This window comes from Dermacentor albipictus, chromosome 9 (genome assembly GCF_038994185.2).
Source record: "Dermacentor albipictus isolate Rhodes 1998 colony chromosome 9, USDA_Dalb.pri_finalv2, whole genome shotgun sequence".
Lineage (NCBI taxonomy): Eukaryota > Metazoa > Arthropoda > Arachnida > Ixodida > Ixodidae > Dermacentor > Dermacentor albipictus.
The window spans coordinates 102,486,096-102,508,488 of NC_091829.1; the positions used below are offsets into that span (position 1 = coordinate 102,486,096).

At 48.2% G+C, this 22,393-nt stretch overlaps 1 protein-coding gene across 6 annotated transcripts in view; it reads left to right on the forward strand.

Annotated features, from left to right (window-relative positions):
* The window catches only part of LOC139049594 (phospholipid-transporting ATPase ABCA3-like), a 259,493-nt gene that overhangs the window by 58,720 nt on the left and 178,380 nt on the right, over window positions 1-22,393 (forward strand). For 5 of the 6 annotated variants that reach the window (XM_070525163.1, XM_070525161.1, XM_070525159.1 and 2 more), the window contains 2 exons: window positions 5,806-5,958; window positions 13,700-13,937. In XM_070525163.1, the coding sequence (XP_070381264.1) occupies window positions 13,805-13,937 (133 nt within the window). In that variant the 5' untranslated portion in view covers window positions 5,806-5,958; window positions 13,700-13,804. The remainder of the gene's footprint in view (window positions 1-5,805; window positions 5,959-13,699; window positions 13,938-22,393) is intronic. The other variant, XM_070525162.1, reaches the window with a different exon arrangement.

Genomic DNA, 22,393 nt, shown 5'->3' on the forward strand with positions numbered 1-22,393 from the left:
GTCGTGACGCGATGAATTATACGCGAACGTCACATATGGTAAGTGAAGATCCCAGTCGTGGTGGTCGGTCACAACGTACTTGGATAGCATGTCGGTGATGGTGCGGTTGAGGCGCTCCGTGAGGCCGTTGGTCTGTGGGTGGTAGGACGAGCTGAACTTGTGCTTAGTCGAGCAGGAGAAAGGGATGTCCTCGACAACTACCGACAGAAAGCTGCGGCCATGGTCAGTGAGTAATTGGCGCGGAGCGCCGTGCACTAAAATGATGTCATAGACCAGAAAGTCAGCAACGTCAGTAACACAACTTGTCGGGAGGGCTCTGGTGATTGCGTACCGCGTAGCATAATCAGTAGCGACGGCGACCCATTTATTTCCGGAGCCCGAGAGAGGAAACGGCCCAAGAAGGTCTAGACCAACACGGAAAAAGGGTTCCGGTGGGATGCCGATCGGCTGGAGACATCCAGCTGGAGGTGTGGAGGGCTTCTTCCGGCGCTGACAGGGCTCACAAGCGGCAACGTAGCACCGCACAGAGCGGGCGAGACCCGGCCAAAAGAATCGACGGTGTACATGGTCGTATGTGCGCGAGACGCCCAAGTGTCCAGCCACGGGAGCGTCGTGAAGTTGTTGGAGGACAGTCGAACGCAGGTGGGATGGAATTACGAGCAGAAGGTCAAGGCCGTATGGATTGAGATTGCGGTGGTATAGTGTCCCTTCCTTAAGGATAAACATCCGGGGAGAGGCATCGCCAGGCGTTGACTCCAGATGGTCGGTGAGGGCTCGTAATGAAGGATCGCGGCGTTGCTCGTTGCCGATTTCAAGCAACTGGGACACAGAGAAAACGCAAGCGACAGTGTCCGCATCAGCCGGGTCGTTGACGGTGTAGCGGGACAAACAATCGGCATCCTGGTGCAAGCATCCCGTCTTATATACCACGGAGAAGGTGTATTCTGGCAGGCGTAACGCCCAGCGAGCGAGTCGTCCCGTGGGGTCCTTGAGCGAGGATAGCCAGCAGAGCGCGTGGTGATCAGTGATGACACAGAAGGGGCGTCTGTAATAGTACGGACGAAACTTGGCAACAGCCCACACAAGAGCGAGGCACTCGCGCTCTGTGATTGAATAATTGCACTCGGCGGGTGATAGAAGTCAGCTTGCATAGGCTATAACGCGATCATGTCCACGCTGGCGTTGTGCTAACGCTGCTCCAATGCCGTGACCACTGGCATCAGTTCGAACTTCCCTTGAGGCAGACGGGTCAAAATGGGCCAGAATTGGAGGCGTGGTAAGGAGAGTAGTGAGCTGCGAAAAAGATGCGGCATGCTTAGGTCCCCAAGAAAATAGGGAGTCTTTCTTCAAGAGGTCGGTAAGGGGACGTGCGATGGTCGCAAAATCGTTCACAAAGCGTCGGAAATAAGAGCACCGCCCTACGAAACTACGAACGTCCTTGGTAGACTTCGGAACTGGAATGTTCGTAACGTCGCGAATTTTGTCCGGATCAGGTCGCACGCCTCTGGCGTCTACAAGGTGTCCAAGGGCCGTGATTTGGCGGCGAGCGAAGTGACATTTCGACGAGTTCAACTGGAGACCGCCGCGGCGGAACACGTCAAGAATCGCTGCAAGACGGTCTAGATGCGTGTCAAATGTGGGCCAATAAACGATGACGTTGTCCAGATAGCACAAACAGGTGGACCACTTGAACCCCTGAAGCAGAGTCCATCATTCGTTCGAAGGTGGCGGGCGCGTTACAGAGACCGAAAGGCATCACCTTGAACGGATCAAGTCCGTCAGTGGTAATAAATGCAGTCTTCTCTTGGTCCATGTCGTCGACGGATAACTGCTAGTAGCCCGACCGCAAGTCGATAGAAGAAAAATAGGTGGCACCGTACAGGCAGTCTAGAGCGTCATCAATGCGTGGTAGAGGGTACACGTCCTTTTTTGTGGTTTTGTTTAGGTGGCGATAATCTACACAAAAACGCCACGTGCCTTCCTTATTTTTGACAAGTACGACGGGAGAAGCCAAGGGACTAACTACAAGAAGGATCGATAATGTCCTTTGCAAGCATCGTTTTGACTTCCTGTTGGACAACAGCTCGTTCGGACGCAGAAACACGATATGGACGTCGGTGAATAGAGTTCGCATCGCCAGTGTTTATGCGATGGGTCACGATGGACGTTTGACCTAAGGGTCGATTGTCAAAGTCAAAAATGTCGCGATAGCCTTCAAGAACGCGACAAAGGGCTTCAGCTTGAACAGGTGAAAGGTCAGAGGAAACCATCTTCTCAATGTCCACGTCAGTACCCTGAGATGACGTCACGATATCGGCTGCCCGCCGTTTCGGACCGCCAATTTTATATGTGATGTTTCCCTGCGCCACCCCCTTTATTTTAATATGAGGTGCTCTCCTAAGGCCTCCGTTAGCGGTTACTTGTGCCTTTCTGGAGCAGTACCTGTAAAAAATCTCATCTATTGTCGCAACGACAAAGCACCTAGCAGCGAGAAAAGTGGCCGGCAACTTCTGAAACATACCGCGTCTGTGCGAGGAGAATTACGGAACGCCAATGAGAAATCTTCCCATCGGCCTCTTGCATTTCGCCTCTATGCCGGCTGCTACCGGACGCGTCTTTGGTATTGGATGGATGAGCAGCGCTACTCCCACGAGTTGTGCCCAGGATTATCATAGCAGAGAAAACGCGCAAAGTACCACAGGCCCCTTGATAAGGATTAACAATTGTACTGCTTAATGATATCTTTTTTATGCGTCCAATTAAATGGTATCACGTGCATCATATGTACTGTACATTGCGTTTCATCTCTTGCGAGAAATAACTTCGTGGCTTTTCATTATGGAGTGCGTACGTAGTTTCCGTGGAACCTGCGCGTAGAGCAGTTACATAAGTTTGCATACCAGCGCCGCGACAAGGATTAATGCATCTGTTGTAATTCACTTTATTAATTAATCCTTTTTCTTTCGGGTGTCATTGATTGTGCAGCCTGACAGCTCAGTGGACTGTGTGAAATTGTGCTGTATACTTTCCTCGTCCCGGAGACCGTGATAAGCACCTTTATGAACGCCATTCGAGGACAGTTCGGTCTTACAACGCTATTGTTCAATTTGTCTCTATAGCCGCCGCAGGGGCTTTGCGCCTTTGGTGTGGCGCTGCGAAGCACGAGGTCGCGGGATCAAATCGCGGCCGCGGCGGCCGCATTTTCTCAGAAAATTCAGAATTCAGAATGCGGCCGCCGCGGCCGCGATTTGATCGCGCGACCTGGTGCTTCGCAGCGAACGCCCGTGGGATGCGGCGCGTCAAAGGTCCTCAGGTGGTCAAAGTTAATCCGGCGTCTCGCACTCCGGCACGCCTCAAAGTCAGGTCGTGGTTTTGGCACGTAAAATCCAAGAATCGTTTTCTCTGTATATGGTGTTCTAGTTATAGAGACACCGCTTCCCTACGAAAACTTACAACGCAAAAAAAAATACAGATGCACGCAGCATACAGATATAAAATTAGCTCTTCAACAAAAGTGTTGCTGTTGCTAGGGGGGGGGGGAGGGGTGATAATTGTTTTCGGAACCACCAACCAATTTTCCCATCAAGTTCAGTATTTTTATCAAATTGCAACCTCCTGCGCTCTAACAAATAAATAAGAAACGATTTCACGTGCTGCGAGAAGTGCCGGTACGTTGTTCGCATTATGAATGCCGTCTACCTGTGAAAACGTTGCTCTTGACCGCCAGAACCCGTGTGTCAGCTACGCACAACTGCAGAAGACGCAGAGCAGAAGCGGCCCAGTGTTAGGCGATGCCGGCCCCAAACTGTTGGAATATTTCGCGCGCCGTTCGAGCAAAAGTATCGAGCAGGCACGTAAACGAACCCACGAAACCGCGTTCACATACTTTCACGCAGTCAAACCTCGAAACTCTGGTATTCACGCGTGTGTTTGAGCACCACGCGTGCACATGCAGCGTGCTTCAGTGACACGAACAATCAACGGGCTGACGATTTTCGCCTTAAATAATGGCCCTTTCCTCTATTCTTTTGCGCACTTACAGAACGGTGTTAGTAAGGCCAGTTACCGACCAACGAACCGAAATCTCGCTTCAAAATCTGCCCCGCAGGGCTCGAACGCGACTGCCACTGTCGAGGCCGCGCTGGCCGTACCGAACGGGGAAGTGAAACGAAGGAGGAGGGAAACGGTTGGCGCAGCTTTTTGAACATAGAGGGGTTTTAGGACCGCGGTAAGGGAAACGCCAACGATAGGGCGCACAGTGAGACACAGTGCCACGCGGGGAGTGGGACATCCACCACCGGGTGAATTGAGTGCTGTTGACGTAATTGCACGCAAGAGCACACGACGACGCTTCGCTTGAACCAGCGAGCTTGCATGATTGCCGTAGAGATTAGGGCCTAAAAGATTTTGCCACAGAACTCGAGGCGGCACGAGAAATTCCAGCGGCACGTACATTATCTATTAGGGTGACGTTACTACAGTAAGGGCTACCGGAATCATGGGTAGCAAACAGCACCTTTCAGTTGCGCTGAAAGAAAATGTCGCATCCATATCGGGAGTTTTCTTGTAACGAACCATATTCAATTTAAGCGGGAGAGAAAAACAGGCAACTGTTTGCTACTGACAGTATGGTCAAACCTACTGCAGGAAACTTTTTGTCAGAGTGCTCGTGCCATCAAAGCAGCTCAAAGCTGCATTGTAGTTAAAATGCAGGAAACCTACTACAGTCGGCAGTCAGTAGTAAAATTTAGATTTGGCATTGGTAGATATGCGACGCAGTAATGGGCTTATCTTGATTCGTACATTCCTTTTGGAGCCTGCCTTGGCTGCCCAGAAGAAGTATAAATGGCATTGTACGAACGATTTGGCAATATTTGCGCAACTGTCTAAAGACCCTAAATGTTCTTTCTTCGGCACCGTCCTCTCTTGCATGAATATAGGGACGAATGTACATAGAGAGAACGACGGCTCGATGTGTAGAACGTATCTTTCTTCATAGAACTAGGCACACTGTTTCGGACAGTCGGCAGCGGTTTCTTGGTCTTTGGCTCCGTTGAAGCCCTCTCACGAGGTGTTCGTGGAGCACAGCCATTGGTTAGGCGGATCTGGCTCACGCGGATTCGAACAGGTCTGTCATTTAACTAATCTTTCATTGGTGACTGCTTTATTCAGTCGGCGTTCCAATCGAGTATTGACCTATTTTATTTAAAATGTTTTAAAAATGAAGGGTGCCTGTGTATGCGTTATAGTACTCGTAAATTTAGCCCAGTTTCTATTCTTGGATTTGGCTCTTTTAGAAAAAAAAAGAAAGAAAGAAACTGAAACATAACGCAGTAAGTGGGGTATGGCTATCGCTATTGACCCGCTCTTTCGAGACGGAGGATAATCAGGGCAACGACAGAGGTAAACATTGCGCACGTAGTATTTACACTCGTAATAGGCCTTTCTGTAAACGAATTCTTCGCTAGCCTACTCTCCGAAAGGCACCCCTATAATTAAAAGGCGCTTATGACTCTTCAAGAACAGGCATTTCGGGGCCTCGTTACTGTATATAATGCATGCTCAATTCGATTTTGATAAAACAGGAAGTCTTCTTATGAAAGAATGTAGCATATTATATTGTATACATTGAACGTCGCAAGTATACATTTGGTGCCACAAGTACTCTTGCGGCCAGACACAGATTTTTGTTTGTTTCCCAATTTTACATTGTTTTAAGAGCGACCATACTACCTACATCTTATGGCCAGTGACATTCCTCTATCGAATACAGCGCTAACTTTTGATTCTTTCTGTCTTACCCAGGTTAGCATTGATGCCATGCCCGGTTGGGTGTTTGAGGGCCTCGAAACGGCGAATTACGAGAGGGGCCTCTATTTGGTTACTTATATTGCGTTCATTTTTCCTATGATTCGACGGATAAACGCAATACAGCAGGAGTTTACAAGTGGCACGGCGGTAAGCACAAGTGGTTCCCGAGTTTTATTGGCATGCGTGGTACAGGGCTGTCAATCTATGTTACGCAAAGGCTGGCGTCCCTGCAGCCGGTGACAGCCCAAAAATGAAAGTCGTGCGCACGTAATTCAAGCCACGCACAATTTGCATAGATGTGCAAGCCAACTAGCTTCACTATGTTTCGTGACGTCAAGCGGTTTTGCGTGTTTAAAAAAGCTCCTTTCGCCGTACAGACCTCTCTCTTTGTGTCACTTGTATTGGCGTGTAACAGGAACGTCTTGACAAACATTGTAGACGATTCTGACATCAATGTTTAGCGAAAAGCAATGTGTTAAGAATATATAACGACCTTTCATTTTTCAATTGGTCCACCGTTTGCACCAGCAAAGCAAGGTCATCAATCTTTGAATGGACTCGTGCAGGCTGGGATTTCTTTCAGAAGTGAAAGGCAGATGCAATGCGTTTTGGTTGGTGGAGCTTGCACTGAGTCTTTGATCTTTCACCGACCATAGTTGTTAAAAGAAAAAAAAAACCATAAATAATCTAGTTGCAAATAGCTGAAATCTGCACCAGATACCATGCTCTATGCGTAATTAATTTGGTTGCATAATCACGGGTATCAAAGGCGTTGAAATAATAATTATGTTTCGATTACAAATATTCGAGAAAAAACGACCTTTCAATAATGAAGCGAAGCCGAAAATTTGCAAGTTCGAAAGAATACGCAGTAATCAACGCCACTAAGTGTTCGTGAAGACATTCTTAAATACCAATTTATGCTCCCATAACGTGCATTTATGTACATCTTGTGTTTGCATGTGTTGTCCTGCGGCTATGGCGCATTCTTACGCTCATCTGAGAGCAGTATTAAGGACTGTAGTATTTGGAACTAATTAAGACATCCTATATGATGCAGAGCGATGTGCAACGCTTTTTGATCCAACCATTCATTGCGTAGATTATTGCATAACACTTTGTCATAAATTGAAACAGCACAAACTCATACATAAGTACAAGTTTTCGAATTTCATGATAGGAAACTGAATTTTCGTTGTATTTAACATGAATAAAATAAACTGTTCGAACATCATATTTAAGAAATCAGATGCCGACATTGAATTTATTCCTTCAAAAAGAAATTCCGCAGGACCTTTCTAACTAAATAGAATATTTTCATTATTTGCGCACAATAAATCAGAGCAAGAGGGACACCAGGATATTTGGTTGCTCTTTATTTGCCTGCTTTGGTGTTCGATGAAGACAGACATTCGGGAGGCTCAAGTAGGAAAGCATGAATAGCACCGTGCATTTGTGCGCTGACTTATGGAGGAGGGAGATTTTTTTGCTTAGGAAAGGGCAAATTTGGCGTCACGTTACAATTTTTTTCGAAAGAATGTGCTGTTTCGTTGTTTCCAGCTCAGAAAATGAAAATTAGAGCAGCGTTCACGATTAGGATAGCGTGGGGTCTACCGGCTGAAACAGCTGACAAAAATAGCAACAAAAAATAGCTATTCAAGGAAGAAGAAAGTGTTCTCTCAGGTGGCGTCAAGCTTCAAAAAACTTTACAAAGCAAAAATTGTCCTAGAACAAACCTGTACAAATGATTTGACCTACATTTCGAAGCTACAAATTAGTTTATTTAGTGATGATGCCACCAATGTAAAGAAGCTTATAAGAGCTGGAGCTCCCAGAAATACGCTTGTGCCAACATTCCACAGCTTACGGAGGCCTGCAAAATTAGCAATCGTGTCAGTAAAAAGAGAATAAAGTTGCGCAGTTTGCCGGTGCGCATGAACACGACATGGCTGAGAGTTAGGTTTTGGGGTTAGACGTTTTGCCCTGGTATGCCTTTCTTCGAGTAGTGACTCAGGAACGAGACATGAGCTCATTCGGCCGTGCACGAACAAGCGACCTTCCAACCGCCTCCCGCGCAAGCCAGGCGGACGTGAAGCTTGCAAAAGCGCGTGCAGCCGCCTTGCCGAAATATCACAGAAGTGCGGTTAGATCAGGTGGAGGCAAAGTTGCATATTCACCGCATTACCTCGGAGGCTACGCGGTACTACCACCGCTTCTCAACCCTGTCATCAGACGTGGTGTATGAGGTGGTCGATGTTAATGCCGAGCGGCTACCAACGGCTACTGACCAACCTACCAACGACTCAAGTAGAAGATTTTGGAAAGCACAATGCCTACCAAGCGTCTACATCTCCAGCAGCTCCTCACCCATGAACAGCTCGGTGACGGGTGCCTTCACAACTGCTCAGCAGTATGCGGTGGCTTTTGTGTGACAAGGACATCAGCACGCACGGCACCTTGCTCAAGGAGTTGTTCCTGCTGTAGCGCATGCCTTGGTACGTTCGCCTCGCGGTAGCTGCTGCGGAAGAAGTGTCTCTCAATTGACTATCTGCATTGGTTCACAACGTCTATGAGGTTGTCTTTCCATCTGTAACCATTGCCTTGAAGACTCTAGACACTTCTGCTGTTTCGAGCTTACAGGAACGCATATGCCAACTCGCTGCTAAGATAGGCGCTCTGCATCTGTAACCTTGCCAGAACACTCCACGCCCAAGGCGTCGTTATCAGCGCAATGGCTCCTTGCGTCATTCGAGTACTTTTCCAATGTGCTGGTACACCACGATGTTCCAGCACAACGAAACAAAAAAACAACTTCGCCTTGTAGCTAGTGGGGAAACGGCCAGTGGTATCCCTGATGGTGCATGTGACCTAGCGGCTTCACCTGATCGCATGTTTATGTTTATGAGCCGAAACTCCGTGAAGAAGTTCATCGTGGACGTGGGAGCCAGAATAAGTGGGGCACCTGCTAACAACGCGGATCAGCGCTCTAGGTCCACAGGGCGAACGCTACGTGCCGGCAACTCTTCAGCGATAGCCACGTATGGCCGCAGTTCGTTGACTGCTGGCCTGGGCCTGCATCGCAGTTTCAGTGCGTGTTAATAACAGCCGACGTCGTCGAGGCCATCATTGAGTCTGTCTTTCTTTAATAATACGACTTGGGTGTTGGCATTTGACGTCATCACCTTAATCACAGCGCAACCCATCTCTCCGCCTTAGGACTGCTCTGCGATTTTGCGCGCACTGGCGTATGCTCACTGATACTGAGTTCCTCATTTGAGCAACTGCTCGCTGTGTTCCCTGACCTCAGGAAGCCCTGCAACCTTACCCAGCCACCTAAGCATGGTGACTTATCACATCGTTACACGTGGCGCCGCAGTCGCTGCCCGTCGGCGTCGCCTAATAGGCGACGCGGACGATTGTAAATGGCCGAGTGATAATTTCACCATATGCTTGTCATGCAGCTGTTCGGCTTCGCCACTGTATCTTGTACCGAAGGACTCAGGAGACTGGCGTCCTGGTGGGGACTTCCGCGCCCTGAACTCCCACACCGTCCACGACAGCTACTCGCTACCTCAGATCCAGGATCTTGCGTCTAAGCTAGCTGGCTGCAGTATCTTCAGAAAAGTGAACCTAGGTAAAGCATGCCAAGAAATACACATAGAGCCCGAAGAGATGATTAAGACGGCCATGACAGCCCCATTTGGTCTGTTTGAATACTTGCAAATTACCTTTCGGCTCCGCAACGCAGCTCAAACTTTCCAGCGGTTATTACAGATGTAACGCGCGGTGTTTCAACTGCACTCGCCTAGATCAATCATATTGTCGCGAGCGCTACTCGGGCAGAACACGAGTGCTACCTGCATAAATTAGTCGAACGCCTGCAGCAATAGGTCGTCTGCCTGAATGCCAAGAAATGTGCGTTCGGGGCTTCGGAGCCGCATATCGTAGGACATCGTACATTTCCGTTGGGAATCCGTGTGATGCCCTTTCATGTTAAAAGAGTGCAAAATTTTTGGCAGCCGACAACACTACGCAAGTTGCGCGAGTGTTTGGGGCTCGTCTATTTATAGAGGTGTTTTCATACCTCATTGTGTGACGCTCGTGCAATGACAAAGTTTTCTTCGCGAACAAAAAAAAGCATCCCGTTGAGACGATTCTGTGGACTTCAGAAGCCACAGCCGCCTTCGTGGCTGCAAAGGAAGCCGTCACAGATGCGGTGCTACTCACGCATCCGAGAGCTCAGGGTCCGACTCGAATCGTAGTAGGTACTTCAAGCGTCCCCATCGGAGCTGTGCTTCAGCAACTCATTGACTTAGAGTGGCCTCTTGTGGGATTTTTCTCGCGAAATCTTTAACCTGCCGAGATAAGCTACAGAGTCTTCGGCCGCGAGACTCTCGCCATCTACGCCACCACTTAACACTTCGGACACTCTTTAGAAGGTCAAAAGTTTCATGTTCTGAGGGATCACAAGATCGTCTACGTGCTTCCAACTAATTTCTCGAAGTACGTCGCATGGGAGCTTCGTCAATTAGCCAAGTATCCATTACAACCAACGTACGGTACATTAAGGGGGCTGAAAATGAGGCTCCTGGAGGACTCTCCTGAATAGCTGCGATAAGCTCTTGCCATATTCTTGGAGAGCTTCGTGACGGCGCACCTCTCCAACCATGCCGGCATCCCGCAGACGATATGACAACTAATGCATGGCCACGACTGTATTACGGTGATGCAGTCACGATGATGGCATGTGAACATAATGAGGGCAGTGAAATGACGACGAGTGTGTGATGACAATGTGCTGACGGTGATTCTATCACGAAACCTGTATGACGAGGATGGTGTGAGGACGACGGCACGACGAGATTCGGATGACGAAGCTGGAGTGACCGTGATGGCGGCGTGGCCACGACGGCATTACGACGAGGGCATGACAAGGGAGGCCTAATTGCCAGTGAAGGACGAAATAAAATGAAGATAAGCGTGAATGGAACGGGGAAGGCGCTATTACGACCACTGCATGACGACAATGAAATTACGCTGCTGAAGTGATGACAATGATAAAGCAACCACGTGACCACGACGGCATGATGAAGATTGCGTGATGACGATGGCGTGATTGCAACGGCATGACAACAGACGGAAGGCAAAATTGGAACTACGACGATGGCATTATCACGGCCGTCGGCCCAAGCAAATGTACAACTTGGACCATTGGATCGGAGTAAAAGGGGTGACGACGGCACCATGAAGAGTGTCAGTTCACGAAGTTGGAATGGCGACAATTGAACGGCCACGACCGCATCGCTATGGCACTGTGAAAACGAATGCATGAGGTCTCTATGACGAGGATAGTAGGAGGACGGTGGCATGACGAGTGTCGGATGACAAAGCTAGAATGACGGCGATTCAACGACCACGAAGTCATCACTACCACGTGTCCACACCGAATAGCTCCGCTGTTAGGTAACTTGTACTAGGGGGTCGGGAGAGAAGGAGTGACAAGGACGGGGTGATGAGAGCAAGGTATCACGTAGCTACTAACGACAACGGAAAGGCCACAACGCATCTTGACTAGGAGCACATACCTAGTGGTACAAGCAGGTAGACAACTGTGTCAGCTGGTTTCGCGTAAGGAATTTGACAGATAGGGTCAAAACAGCTGAAGTAGGCAAATAATGCTATTCGCGTTAAAATCCGTGTCGCAGTGCAGCTTAGCTGGGTGCCCGTCCCCCCCCGTCCCCCGCAACACATAGAAGCTTACAGTGGCTGAAAATACATGAAATAAAGCAGTGCAATACACGCTTAGAAATGCACAGTTAAGCACTAGAACAAGAAACAGTATTTTGTACGAAAATGCTGCAAAAGCAGCATTGTGCTCATATACGTATATATTTATTTCGTATTAGTTTATTATTACATGCTGCGATTCTCGAAAAGAAATATTACAAGTGCAGGCAGGTATTCACGTATTCTGGCATTTAACAGAAAGATATGACATGCACAGACGAAAAAATTCCCTAAAATAAAACATGTCAGCGCCGTTTTATGCTCTATGGCTTGCCAAAAACATTTCCGGCGAGAGGATATTAAGAAAGGCTTGAAGATGAGGATTTTATTTTCTTGTCACTAAGGGAAAAAGAACTACTGCAGCACTGGGTGTGAAAATGATGTTTTGTACATGTGTGCGAGTATTTGTTTATTCGGTGAGTAATGTTTGTTTGGACTTTCTCGTGTTTAATTGATGGTCATGCGCAAATGGATGAATTCGGGAATCATACCTTTTCATCCGAAAGGCATAGTTTGCTCAGCATCGTTTCCATAGGTAAACCGTTTCGTGCTTTTGACGAAAACGATATTCTCTAATAAAGCCAAGAGAAAACCTTATCTTAGCATATTCCAGCTGGTCCATGAATCCATGCGCTCTTTCGAAGGTCTTAGCTTACGCTACTCACACGCCTGTGTGTTGTAGTCAAAGCGTGGCACATTTCGATAACAAGTCCTACACGATGGTAAACGCCTGTGGCTTGCTCCGTGACTCCTCCTGCCAAAAGTTCTGGCAGCTCTGCCTGCCATTTATGTTGTTATACCTCAAACTACCGGCAGAAATCGTGGCAGTTGTGCTTGTTTTGTTTTACTGTTATACGTAGCCGTTTCACCAACACATCTGGACGATACACGTGACAGAGGGCGCCACACAGCAGAAACTGCCAGAACAGCCGACCATTTTGGCAAGCAGTTCCGTCAGATACCGGCAATTTCGCCTGTCGTGCGGAAAACTACAGTTCTGCGCCTGAAGAATTTCACATATATTAAACACCCGCCCAGAGGCTACCAAAGGACTTCATTATAGTGTTATACAACCTACCAAATGAACTATATTTGGAGGATGCTCTATATCTATCCTTTTGTTATTTGCTAGGGAGAAAAACATCGGGATAGCCAGAACTGTGGAAAGAGTAGAAATGTTTCGCTGACTTTTTCGTTTCGGTTTTGTCCGTACTAGATTGAAACCAGCTTAAAGTATTTCAACTGGCCCACAAACTACTTTACTGTAGCACACATTTCTTACAGGCAATATACACCATCATGTAGCCACTCTTAATAAATAAAAAATCTTCGCATTCTCGGGACGAAAGAGTTCAAATTATAGGAATAAATTTCTAGGCCTGTGATTCCGTGTGGCTTGTCCTCACGCGGTGCTTATAAAAGTTGTTAAAAACCCACGGATACCTATAAGGCCTGCTATCATAAAATGATGGGAATGGAAGGACGTTCACCCACATCCGTCGGGAAACGGCATCGAATTCACATCTCTGACTCCACAAAGTAAGGCATATTTTTTTTTTGCCAGGGACCGAGGGTTGAAATTGTTCAGGCCAATTAGTTACAGCTAAAATCGTGCGCAAGGTAAAATTTTTTCTGCTTGCATCTATGTACAAAAGAAAATACTTGTTGATTGTGGTTCCTGATTAAAACGTATGCATGCGTCTTTTACGTTCTACGCTTCATTGAAGGCTGAAAATTAAACAATTGAGCTCGCAATTTTTTTCTATCGCTTAAGCATTTCTATCATATCATTAATACGGTCGTCACTCACCTACTCATGAGACATTCACTAAATTTGAAAGTTATGAAACGGCAACTTTCCTGAAGCACCGACGCGCTTATAAGTCTTTTTTTGGGGCGACCAGTAGCAATATCATTTGTTTCTCCTGCATCTTTTCTTTAGTATTGGTTTCTATTCATGCACCCTTTAAAAGTATTAAAATTCTTTGATAGTGTACAGATTAGACGGAATTAAATGTACAGGAAAGAGCACCAAATAGGGAATTCCGACCATATGGAGTGCGTCATTGGGATCTTTATAGGTCGCACTTTTCTTTTCCAGGAACACCAGTGTGTAATGGGGTTAACTGGCGCCGAATTCTTCTGGGGCCACTTCCTCACAGCTTTCATTATTGGCCTTATCGAGAGTTTCTTTGTCGTCTAAATTATGTTTCTGGTATCATACGAAGGACATACGTACGCCGAAGGAATGGACCTGGGTCTGGTGATCATATTGTTCATCATGTTTCAGATTCAATACAGCATGCTTATTATACTCATCACGTGGGTGTTCCCGAAAGGTGAGCGCAATTTCAGTGCCGTCGTGAGCTGCGACTATCAAAGCGTGCCGGTATTTATGATCACCGAATATGGCAGTGATTAAAATTTGTGAGGCACTGCCTCTAATTTCCTTTGCAAAGATTCTGTACACCAGAACACCGTGAATTCAAAGGGCGCCGCCATATTGATGAGCGCCGGTCGCGCCATCTATCCCAAGCGCCGCGAAGTAGCAGGCCTGGGCTGCCACGCAGGGAGACGCGACCCGGCGCGAAAGCGAAACTTGGGCTTTTTAGCTGGGCGGAAGGCGTGTTTCACGTTTTTTCTAACCTGTCATTTTCGCTGTCTGGATTCAATCAAACTTCAAGACCTCGTGCAAGTCCACAATGAACACACTGAGTGATGTGCAGACTGCAGAAGCGAATACATCGGGTAGGTACGCTATTACGTTCGTACAAACCGCGCGCTATATGCTAGGACACCTGTGAGCTTTTTGGCACGTAACCTGTGAAGGAATTTACAGCACTGTGTTGGTGCCATATATTATTAAAGCACGCAGAACACTGTCATCTGCACTTTCAGTTTGGTCTTGTTTGTAATGGTCTCTACTGGGTTGGCCGCGCTTGGCAACCAACTGGCGAGGTCGTTTGACTGCCTGGTTAGCAGACGCCTGCCCTTCACCACCTGCACACTGAAAACAAAATAGATGTTATAGTAAGAAGGGCTGTAGTTCTTTCCCATGCCATCACTTTTGCGAAGATATAAAGTCCTCTCAAAATGAAATAGAAAATACACCAGGCCAATTGTATCGTGCAACCACTTAAGAGTACAACATTCAGAACAAAAGCCTACAGCACTCGAACAAGCAGCATATGATGCTAAACCTGCACTCATTGGAAAATGAGGTACTACAGTAGTTATAATGTTCAACTACATGTGCAGTCAAAGCCCGTATAACAGGGCGAGCATGACAGATGCAGGTGTTGTACAGTTGCACAAACCATGACAGGGCACGTAAAATTACCATCCCTACTTAAAGCTGCATCATCAGGACCCCTTTGGTACAAGACAACAACCGCACCTGCATTGCAAGAAAGTAGCCCCACCGACTGCAGCTACCTGGTACCAGACCTGTTTCGCTTGTGCGAGGCCATCGGATTGTTGGCGCTCCCTTAGAAAAGAAAACAGTAAAAAAAAACTAGTGAGAACGATCAAAATTTTGTTACAAAATACAAGAATAATTAAGCACCTTATTTTCCTCGCCATATGAACAGAAATATTTTGCGCTTTGCCCCGCACAACAGCCCGCACGCATTTTAGAGCTCAAGAGGCTCAAATGAATTCGTTACGAATGACACCTGCAACACCAGCTCGTAAAGGTAGGTGCGCTGCAAGAACACCTTCGGCGACGAGTAGTCGTCGTTTACGTTTTTGTGGACGCATGCTACGTGACGAGCAGACTTCGGTTTACTTTCATTAGCAATAACGCTCACCAGCAAGGCCTACAACTTGTCGTTCACGCTTAATGGTCATTCCGTGCACCAGCTGCAAGTATCGCTAACCGCAAACTGAACTGTTCCGCTTAACCGTCGGGAGCTCTGCCTGAATGAAAACACGAAAAGGCTCGCATTTTTGTTATAGCCAAGGCGAAGCACCGGCGCGGGATTCTGCTCTGTAGGCTTGTTGCCCAGAAAGTGCTCGGAGCAAACCTGCGTATTACGTTTGTAGGGTGCAAAGTTGAACGTGGCACCAAAATATACACAGATCGAATACTCACTCGTGCATTTTCACTGGGTTAGTAGTTCTTCCTATTCACTGCAGCTATCCACCGGTGCCGCAGCTTGGCATTCTTCGTTGCGGATGGAAATCGGCGCAGGCTGAAAACACCGCACCGGCACGATTCCCTACGTGTGTTGTGGTCTTCGCAAACAGCGCTAAGCAACCTGCTCCTTTTCCGCTGGTTGTTTTGGCATCCAAACACGACGCAATGATGCCCAGATGACTTCTTCTACTTTGGATCCGTGTGAACGGGCACATTTCCGCACTTTGGAGCCCTAGAGCTGGCGCTTGCCATGTCTACTAGTCGCCGGCGAACACACTTTGGCAGCCCAGTACAAAATAGCGCCAATAGCGCCGGTCGACCGGGCAACCCGGGTGCGAGAGTATGCGTTCGGTTAGACTGGTTGCGAGACTAGCGTGTTCTGGTCTATAGTTGTTCACGCTAGTTTCGCGCTAGATGAATTGTAATTTTAGTCCCATTCGTTGGAATGACAAAGGCACTAAAGATTTCGGCGTAATTTTTCTATCAGATTGTGCTTATGGTGCGGCAGCATACGGCGTAGGAAAGAAAATTCACGTCCGGGCTCTAATGCCACCGTCCGTGGCGAACGCTTGGATGGCTGTCCATCTAATTCCTTACTACTCAGTACTGCGTCCACGTTATCCTAGACGGCGGAATGGCTATAACAAAGGACCATGTAAAACTACAACACATTCAATGTCTGCGTAAAGCTTTAACTCGACAGCGTTAGGGACTCATGTTGCAGAGAAGCCGGTGTCGTCGGCGTCGGGGGCATTGGCCGTGAGCGAAAAATGGCAGAAGGCAATTCATAAATAACTTGCAAGATGGGCTGGGTGGGAATCAAACCAGGGTCTCCGGAGTGTGGGACGGAGACGCTACCACTCAGCCATGAGCTCGATGCTTCAAATCGGGACGAAATCGCCTATAATAAATGCGATGTTACCTTAGAAACGTGCCGTAGCAAGTTATACTGCGGTGTATATCGGTAATTATGAGCATTTAAATTACAGAAGTCGCAGTCAAACGCGTAGCGAAGTACGTTTCCGCTACATTTCTTCTGCGTTTGACGCACACGCAGTGCCGTGTTGCGGCAAACACAGAAGACCCCCTCATCGCAATGTACGGCGCTGCCCCGACAGGTGGCGCGCCACTCGCCCGCTTCTCCCCTTCGTCTCGTTTGAGCGCATTGCGGCCGTGCGGGGACCGGTGCGAGGATGCCCCAATACCCTTGCGTTTAATAAGTTTTCTCGCTCTGTCCCTTTCCAACTTCCAGAGTGCGTCACTCGAACCCTCGTGGTTAGGCGACGTGGCTCCTCTTTCCGCTCACAGCACGATTCCTAGGTGCAGCGTCCGATGCGGGACGCCTCTGATGTGATCGCTGTGCAGTAGCCCGTCTGATGGGAAAGCGTTCCCTGGTATGTGTGCAGTGCTGCTGGCGAGGAGTCATGCGTCGGCGGCGTGCTCCCAAGCGAGGTAGAGGACGATCCCATCGAGGCGACAGCCCCATGATCGCGTCCGCCTTCATGGCGCGTCGTGGCCCGGCTGTCCGTGCCGATCACGACGTTTCGCTCGCGCAGATCGTTTCTCCCTCCAAGACACCAAGTTCTTTGGTTCGTTCCGTTTGCTCAGGCGCACGTTTCGTCTTTGTGTGGATCAAGAGCACACCGAGCGAACTAGTAGGCGGTGCGAACGAGGTGCGATAACGCTATCGCGTTCCACCCTTGAAGGCTAAGCTTAAGCGTCCTTCAAGTTTTTTTTTACTGTTACATCTCCAGGTAAATACGCTTGCGTCTAATCGTATCTTCGACTGGTCGCCTATATGCCCCGAAGCAGAGTGGGGTAGATCGGTCGTTTCCCGAGCTCAAAGGTAGGGGGCAACGGCGCAAGCCGAACGTGCGACTCGCTCTCAGAGGAAGAAATTGCTGATGCGAAACCACGTGACTACTGCCAACGTCCGATGTTTCGCCTATCCAAAGCTTCCGGCGCTGCCGGAAAAACTGGCGGACGTGCCGGCGGCACGAACGTTCGTCGAGACGCCAGCATGCAGTGGCCTAGGTTGCCAAGGTGGGCCGTCGCCAACAGCAGCGACCCGGCGCTGCGATGACGTTGCAATCTCGGTGACTGCTCCGACGACAGGGCTCGGAGCGCCTCAGAGCGCTCCAAGATAGAGAGCAATCAAGAAGAACCAGCCGAACGCAGGGCGCGCACCCTCTTTCAACCAGCCGAACTGAACGCCGCTCGCGAGAGCGCTCCAGAGCGCTCAGAAACAACCAGCCGAAGATGGCATAAGCCTCATTCGCAACCTTGCAACGCCTCGTCACATAACCGTCAAAACGGTGTTCATCATGAAACTGTGTTTCATCATGAAACACAGTTTTCATCATCATCGCAGATTTGATGAAACACAGATTCGACGGTGATGAAACACAGATTTCATCACCGTCGACCTTGGCCGATGCCCTTATTAGACGGTTTAGTACTGAGTACGTTGCGTCCGTAAGATCGCTACGTTCTGCAAAGTGCGCATGTGCAGAACGCAACACGAACGGTACGTGATCCTTACGCGGTCGCCCCGTATGCACGCATACGATTCTTGCGTGCGTACGTGGGGAGCCTCGCGTGCTGCTCTCGCGATTCTCGTTTGTTTGGGAGGGTGCGAGTGCAACGGCCAATATAGTTCGACCGATGGGTCGACGCGGTGGCGGACGCGGCCGACGTGCTTCGACGCGCCCGACGTCTAAGGACGCTCGCCCGCTTACGTACGTAGGCAGTTCCCACTACTAAAAGCCCTGACGTTCGAAGCGCTGCTTCGTTCCGCAAAGCGCTTGCGTGCTGCGTACGTATCGTGATGGCGCAGTGCTAAAGCTGTCTAGTGTCACCGGCGTTTCGGTTCTGAGGGACGCGGTACGTCGAGTGTAGTGAAGCCACTCGGTATATGCCTACAGGGTTCATTTCACCTGAAGATAGTGCGCTCGTTTTTTCTTGCCACAATCGGGGATATAAATGGCAAAAGTAATCGGGCACACAAATGTGTACACTGCAACTGAATGACGTAAAAGAGTGCTGGCACAGACAGATGTCGAACACTCATAACAAACTGCATTGAGAGCAAAACATGCACCGGCACTTAACCATAGTAGTACATAGGTGCTTGTGCAGGGTGAAGGTTGGTAACGATTTTGTTTGGGTTAGTTCGCTTGGAACAGAAATAAACGTGAATCACTGTAACCCGAAAGGTGGGGCACCCAAGTACACCGCTTGTCTGATCGATGTTTGGTCGACGCTTTCTGTGCGTACTAGCAAACCTCAGGTGGTCGAAGTAACGGCGGCGTCTCTCATAATCAGATCTTTGTATTGGCCTGAAAAACTGCAGAATTTGCATTTCATCGTTTAATACCGGTTCAGCAGAATGAGGTCAACAATTGACTTCAATATATCAAGAGAACAGGCTGGCTTCAGGAAAGGATATTCAACAACGAATGACGCCCATGTCATAAATCAGACAATCGAGAAATTGGCGGAGCGGAATCCACACCTTCACAGGGCTTTCACAAATAATGAAAAGGCCTCTGATTCAGTAGGGATTAAGGAGTCATGGAGGCATTTCTTAAACAAGGAGGCGAGGAGACGTACGTGAATATATTTGGAAATAAATTTCTTCAAGCATTTTGCAGTCAGCTCGCTACTGCACAAGAAAAGTAGGGCATTACATACAAGGAAAGGGATCAGGTAACATTACACAACAACCTCTGCAATTGTATTCACTGAATCCTTATATGTGTTAAAGCTGTTAGACTGGGAAGGCTTAGAAATAAGAATCAGTGGTGCATACTTAACAACTTTAGTTTAGCAGGTGAAGCAGGTGATATTATTCCTATTCAGCAACACAGGGGTGAATTCAAAGATGTACTGAGGACCTTAACCGAGAAATTGTGAGAGTATCGTTGAAAATTAACTTTCGAGTAACGCTGGAAATGAAAATTGAGAAGACAAATGCAGTATTAAATAGCCTGGCAAGTCAACGACAGTGCATGATTGCCAATCATCCTCAGAGTATGTGCAAGTCAATTACTCACTGGGGACAGTGATCATGAGAACGAAATTAAGAGAAGCATAAAAAATTTGTTGGAGTGGACACGGCAGGCATTGCCAAAATGTGACTGGGAGATTACTATTGTCGTAGAAAATAATGGCATAAAATTATTGCGTTCTTGCGGAGGTAATATGTGGGGCAATAAGACGTTTGAAAAGGCGTTAAGCACAGCACAAGGAGCAATGGAACGAAAAATGCCAGGCATAACGTTAAGAGACAAGATAGCAGGGTGGATCAGAGAGTAAACGACGATAGCCGATGTTGAAATTGACATTAAGAGAAAGAAAATAGAACTGGGCCGGCCACGTAATGCTTAGGACAGATAAGCGGTGGACCATTAAAGTTAGGGAACGCCAAGGGAAGTGAAGTCGAGGATGGCAGTAAAGTATTTGGGGTGATGAAATTATCTAATCTGCGGGCACAAGTCGGAATCGGCTAACTCAAGATTGGGTTAATCGGAAATCCGAAAGAGGGTGTCTCGTTCTGCAGTGGACATAAAAACAGGCTGACGATGATGACGACGACCGGTATCATGTTAACGCCACGTAAACACACAAGACATGCGCAGAAGTAGAATAATAACGAGGACAAACACGCACGGTGACCATTAACCGAGAAGTTGCACAGTAGGAGAAAAAAAAAAACACGTGATCCAACTGAGCTTGCTCTGCCCTATGGCAGCGCCAACCTGTCCTACTCATACACACGTGCGGTAACTTGCTAAAGGTAAGGGTTTCGGTCTTTACGTGAAGTGATGGACAAACAGTTGGCTATTGCGAGTGCCTGCCTACCCTCGTGATTGGCGTATTGACACTGCCATCACAACATACTGGGTGATGAAAATTAGATTTCCCAGTTTCCTTTAAGGACTAGGCGCTGCGAGATGCATGAAGTCCACCTCTCCATGTGGCCAGGGGGACACCATGTGCGAAGATAATTATCGTTGTCCGCCGGCGGAAAACGTCAGATTGGATAAGGAACTTTTTGGTTGCTGCTGTAAGCGGGCCTGTTTGTACTGAATAGTTAGAGGCAGCCGTCTTTCCACACAGCTCCACTTGCCAGAATTCTTCTAGCATGCTTGTGTTGCGAGACATCCAGTTGGATGTTGTCATTTCTGTTTGCATGCGTACGCATGCAAGACAGTGAGCATCGGCGCAAAGCTTCTCCCTGACGTGTCGCGGCTGTTGCGTGCGGTGTTTAGTCTGACAATGTGATGGATGCATAGGTAACGATGATATCTGTTCCTTTTTCACTCTCGGCTGGCGAAGTGAAGGAACTACTTCTCGATGTGGCTTGGACACTATGCATTGTGCTGATAAGGGCGATAATGGAAGATAAGTTTTTGGGTTGTTTTTGTACGACTTGACATCGCACCACGAATTTGTCATCATGTTAGATTCGCAGCCATCTACAATACTGCGTGTACCATAGCGGCATCTATTTATTTATTTATTTATTTATTTATTTATTTATTTATTTATTTATTATACCTCAATGGTCCCTGGACAGGACATTACATGAGGGGTTACATCTCATGAAATACAATAAAAAATGACCAACTCTTTGAAGGAGGGTAAGCGAAGCTTGTCCTGCATGCACCTGACCTTCGCCGGGGTTAAGTAATCCACTGATAACGGTGCCGGATTGCCTCGGCCTCGCGCCCCCTCATCTCGGGGTCTTCTTCTCGTTTCTATCGGATTTCCTAAGCTCGGGCCGCTCTAACGGCTCGATCGTCGCACCCACGGCGAGCCCTTTCACGTGGGATTTCTCGCCGCCGCTCGTCGAAGGATGCCGGTTTCTCCGGGGGACGCAGTATGGCGATCACATCCGTTTTCTGAGACTGAAATGAACGGAAATGAAGCCAGTGGGGGCGGGGGGCAGGGGGGTGCAGCGCGCGTGAAACCATTTCCTGTCCTTTCCCTCCCCGGCGGAAGCGAGATGGCTCTGATTGGTTGCGTGCGTGGCGTGAGTGCGGAACCAACCAAACCGCCCTTTTGTATGCGCTTTCTCGCTCCTGCTCTGCTATGGAAGAAAGTTTTTTTTTCGTGACTACATTACCACCGAAGCTTGTGAGCCAATAGGAGCTTCGCTTGAACAACCACATTCAGTTACCCGTTATGCTGACGTGGCTGCTTCGACCCGAACGAGGTATTCCACGGGAAAAAAAGAAATAGACGCGGTGCTTGCAATGACTGCGACGAATGGCAAGACTTTGTTAGCTGCACACGGCTTGCCACTTACAGAGTCCCCTTCAAAGTAGGCCAACCTTCGCAAACATGTTTCAACGCTTCCGCACAACACGATCATACCACAATTAGAAATAGACTAGGAAAAAGATCGATGAAGTCCTCAAAATAGGCGCTCTCTCGTACTTGACGCTGGTGCCAGAACTCAGCATCCAACAGATTGCCGACGAGTGCGGGTGCAGATTCGGAACAGTCGCAAATGTGATGAGAAACCATAGCTTCCATCTATACCCTGTTTGCCTTCACCAGGATTTAAGTGTGGTAGATCTTGAAAAGCGGGTTGACTTCTACAATTTGGGCCTGATCAAAATTGTTGCTGAAATGGAGTTCATTGAAAAG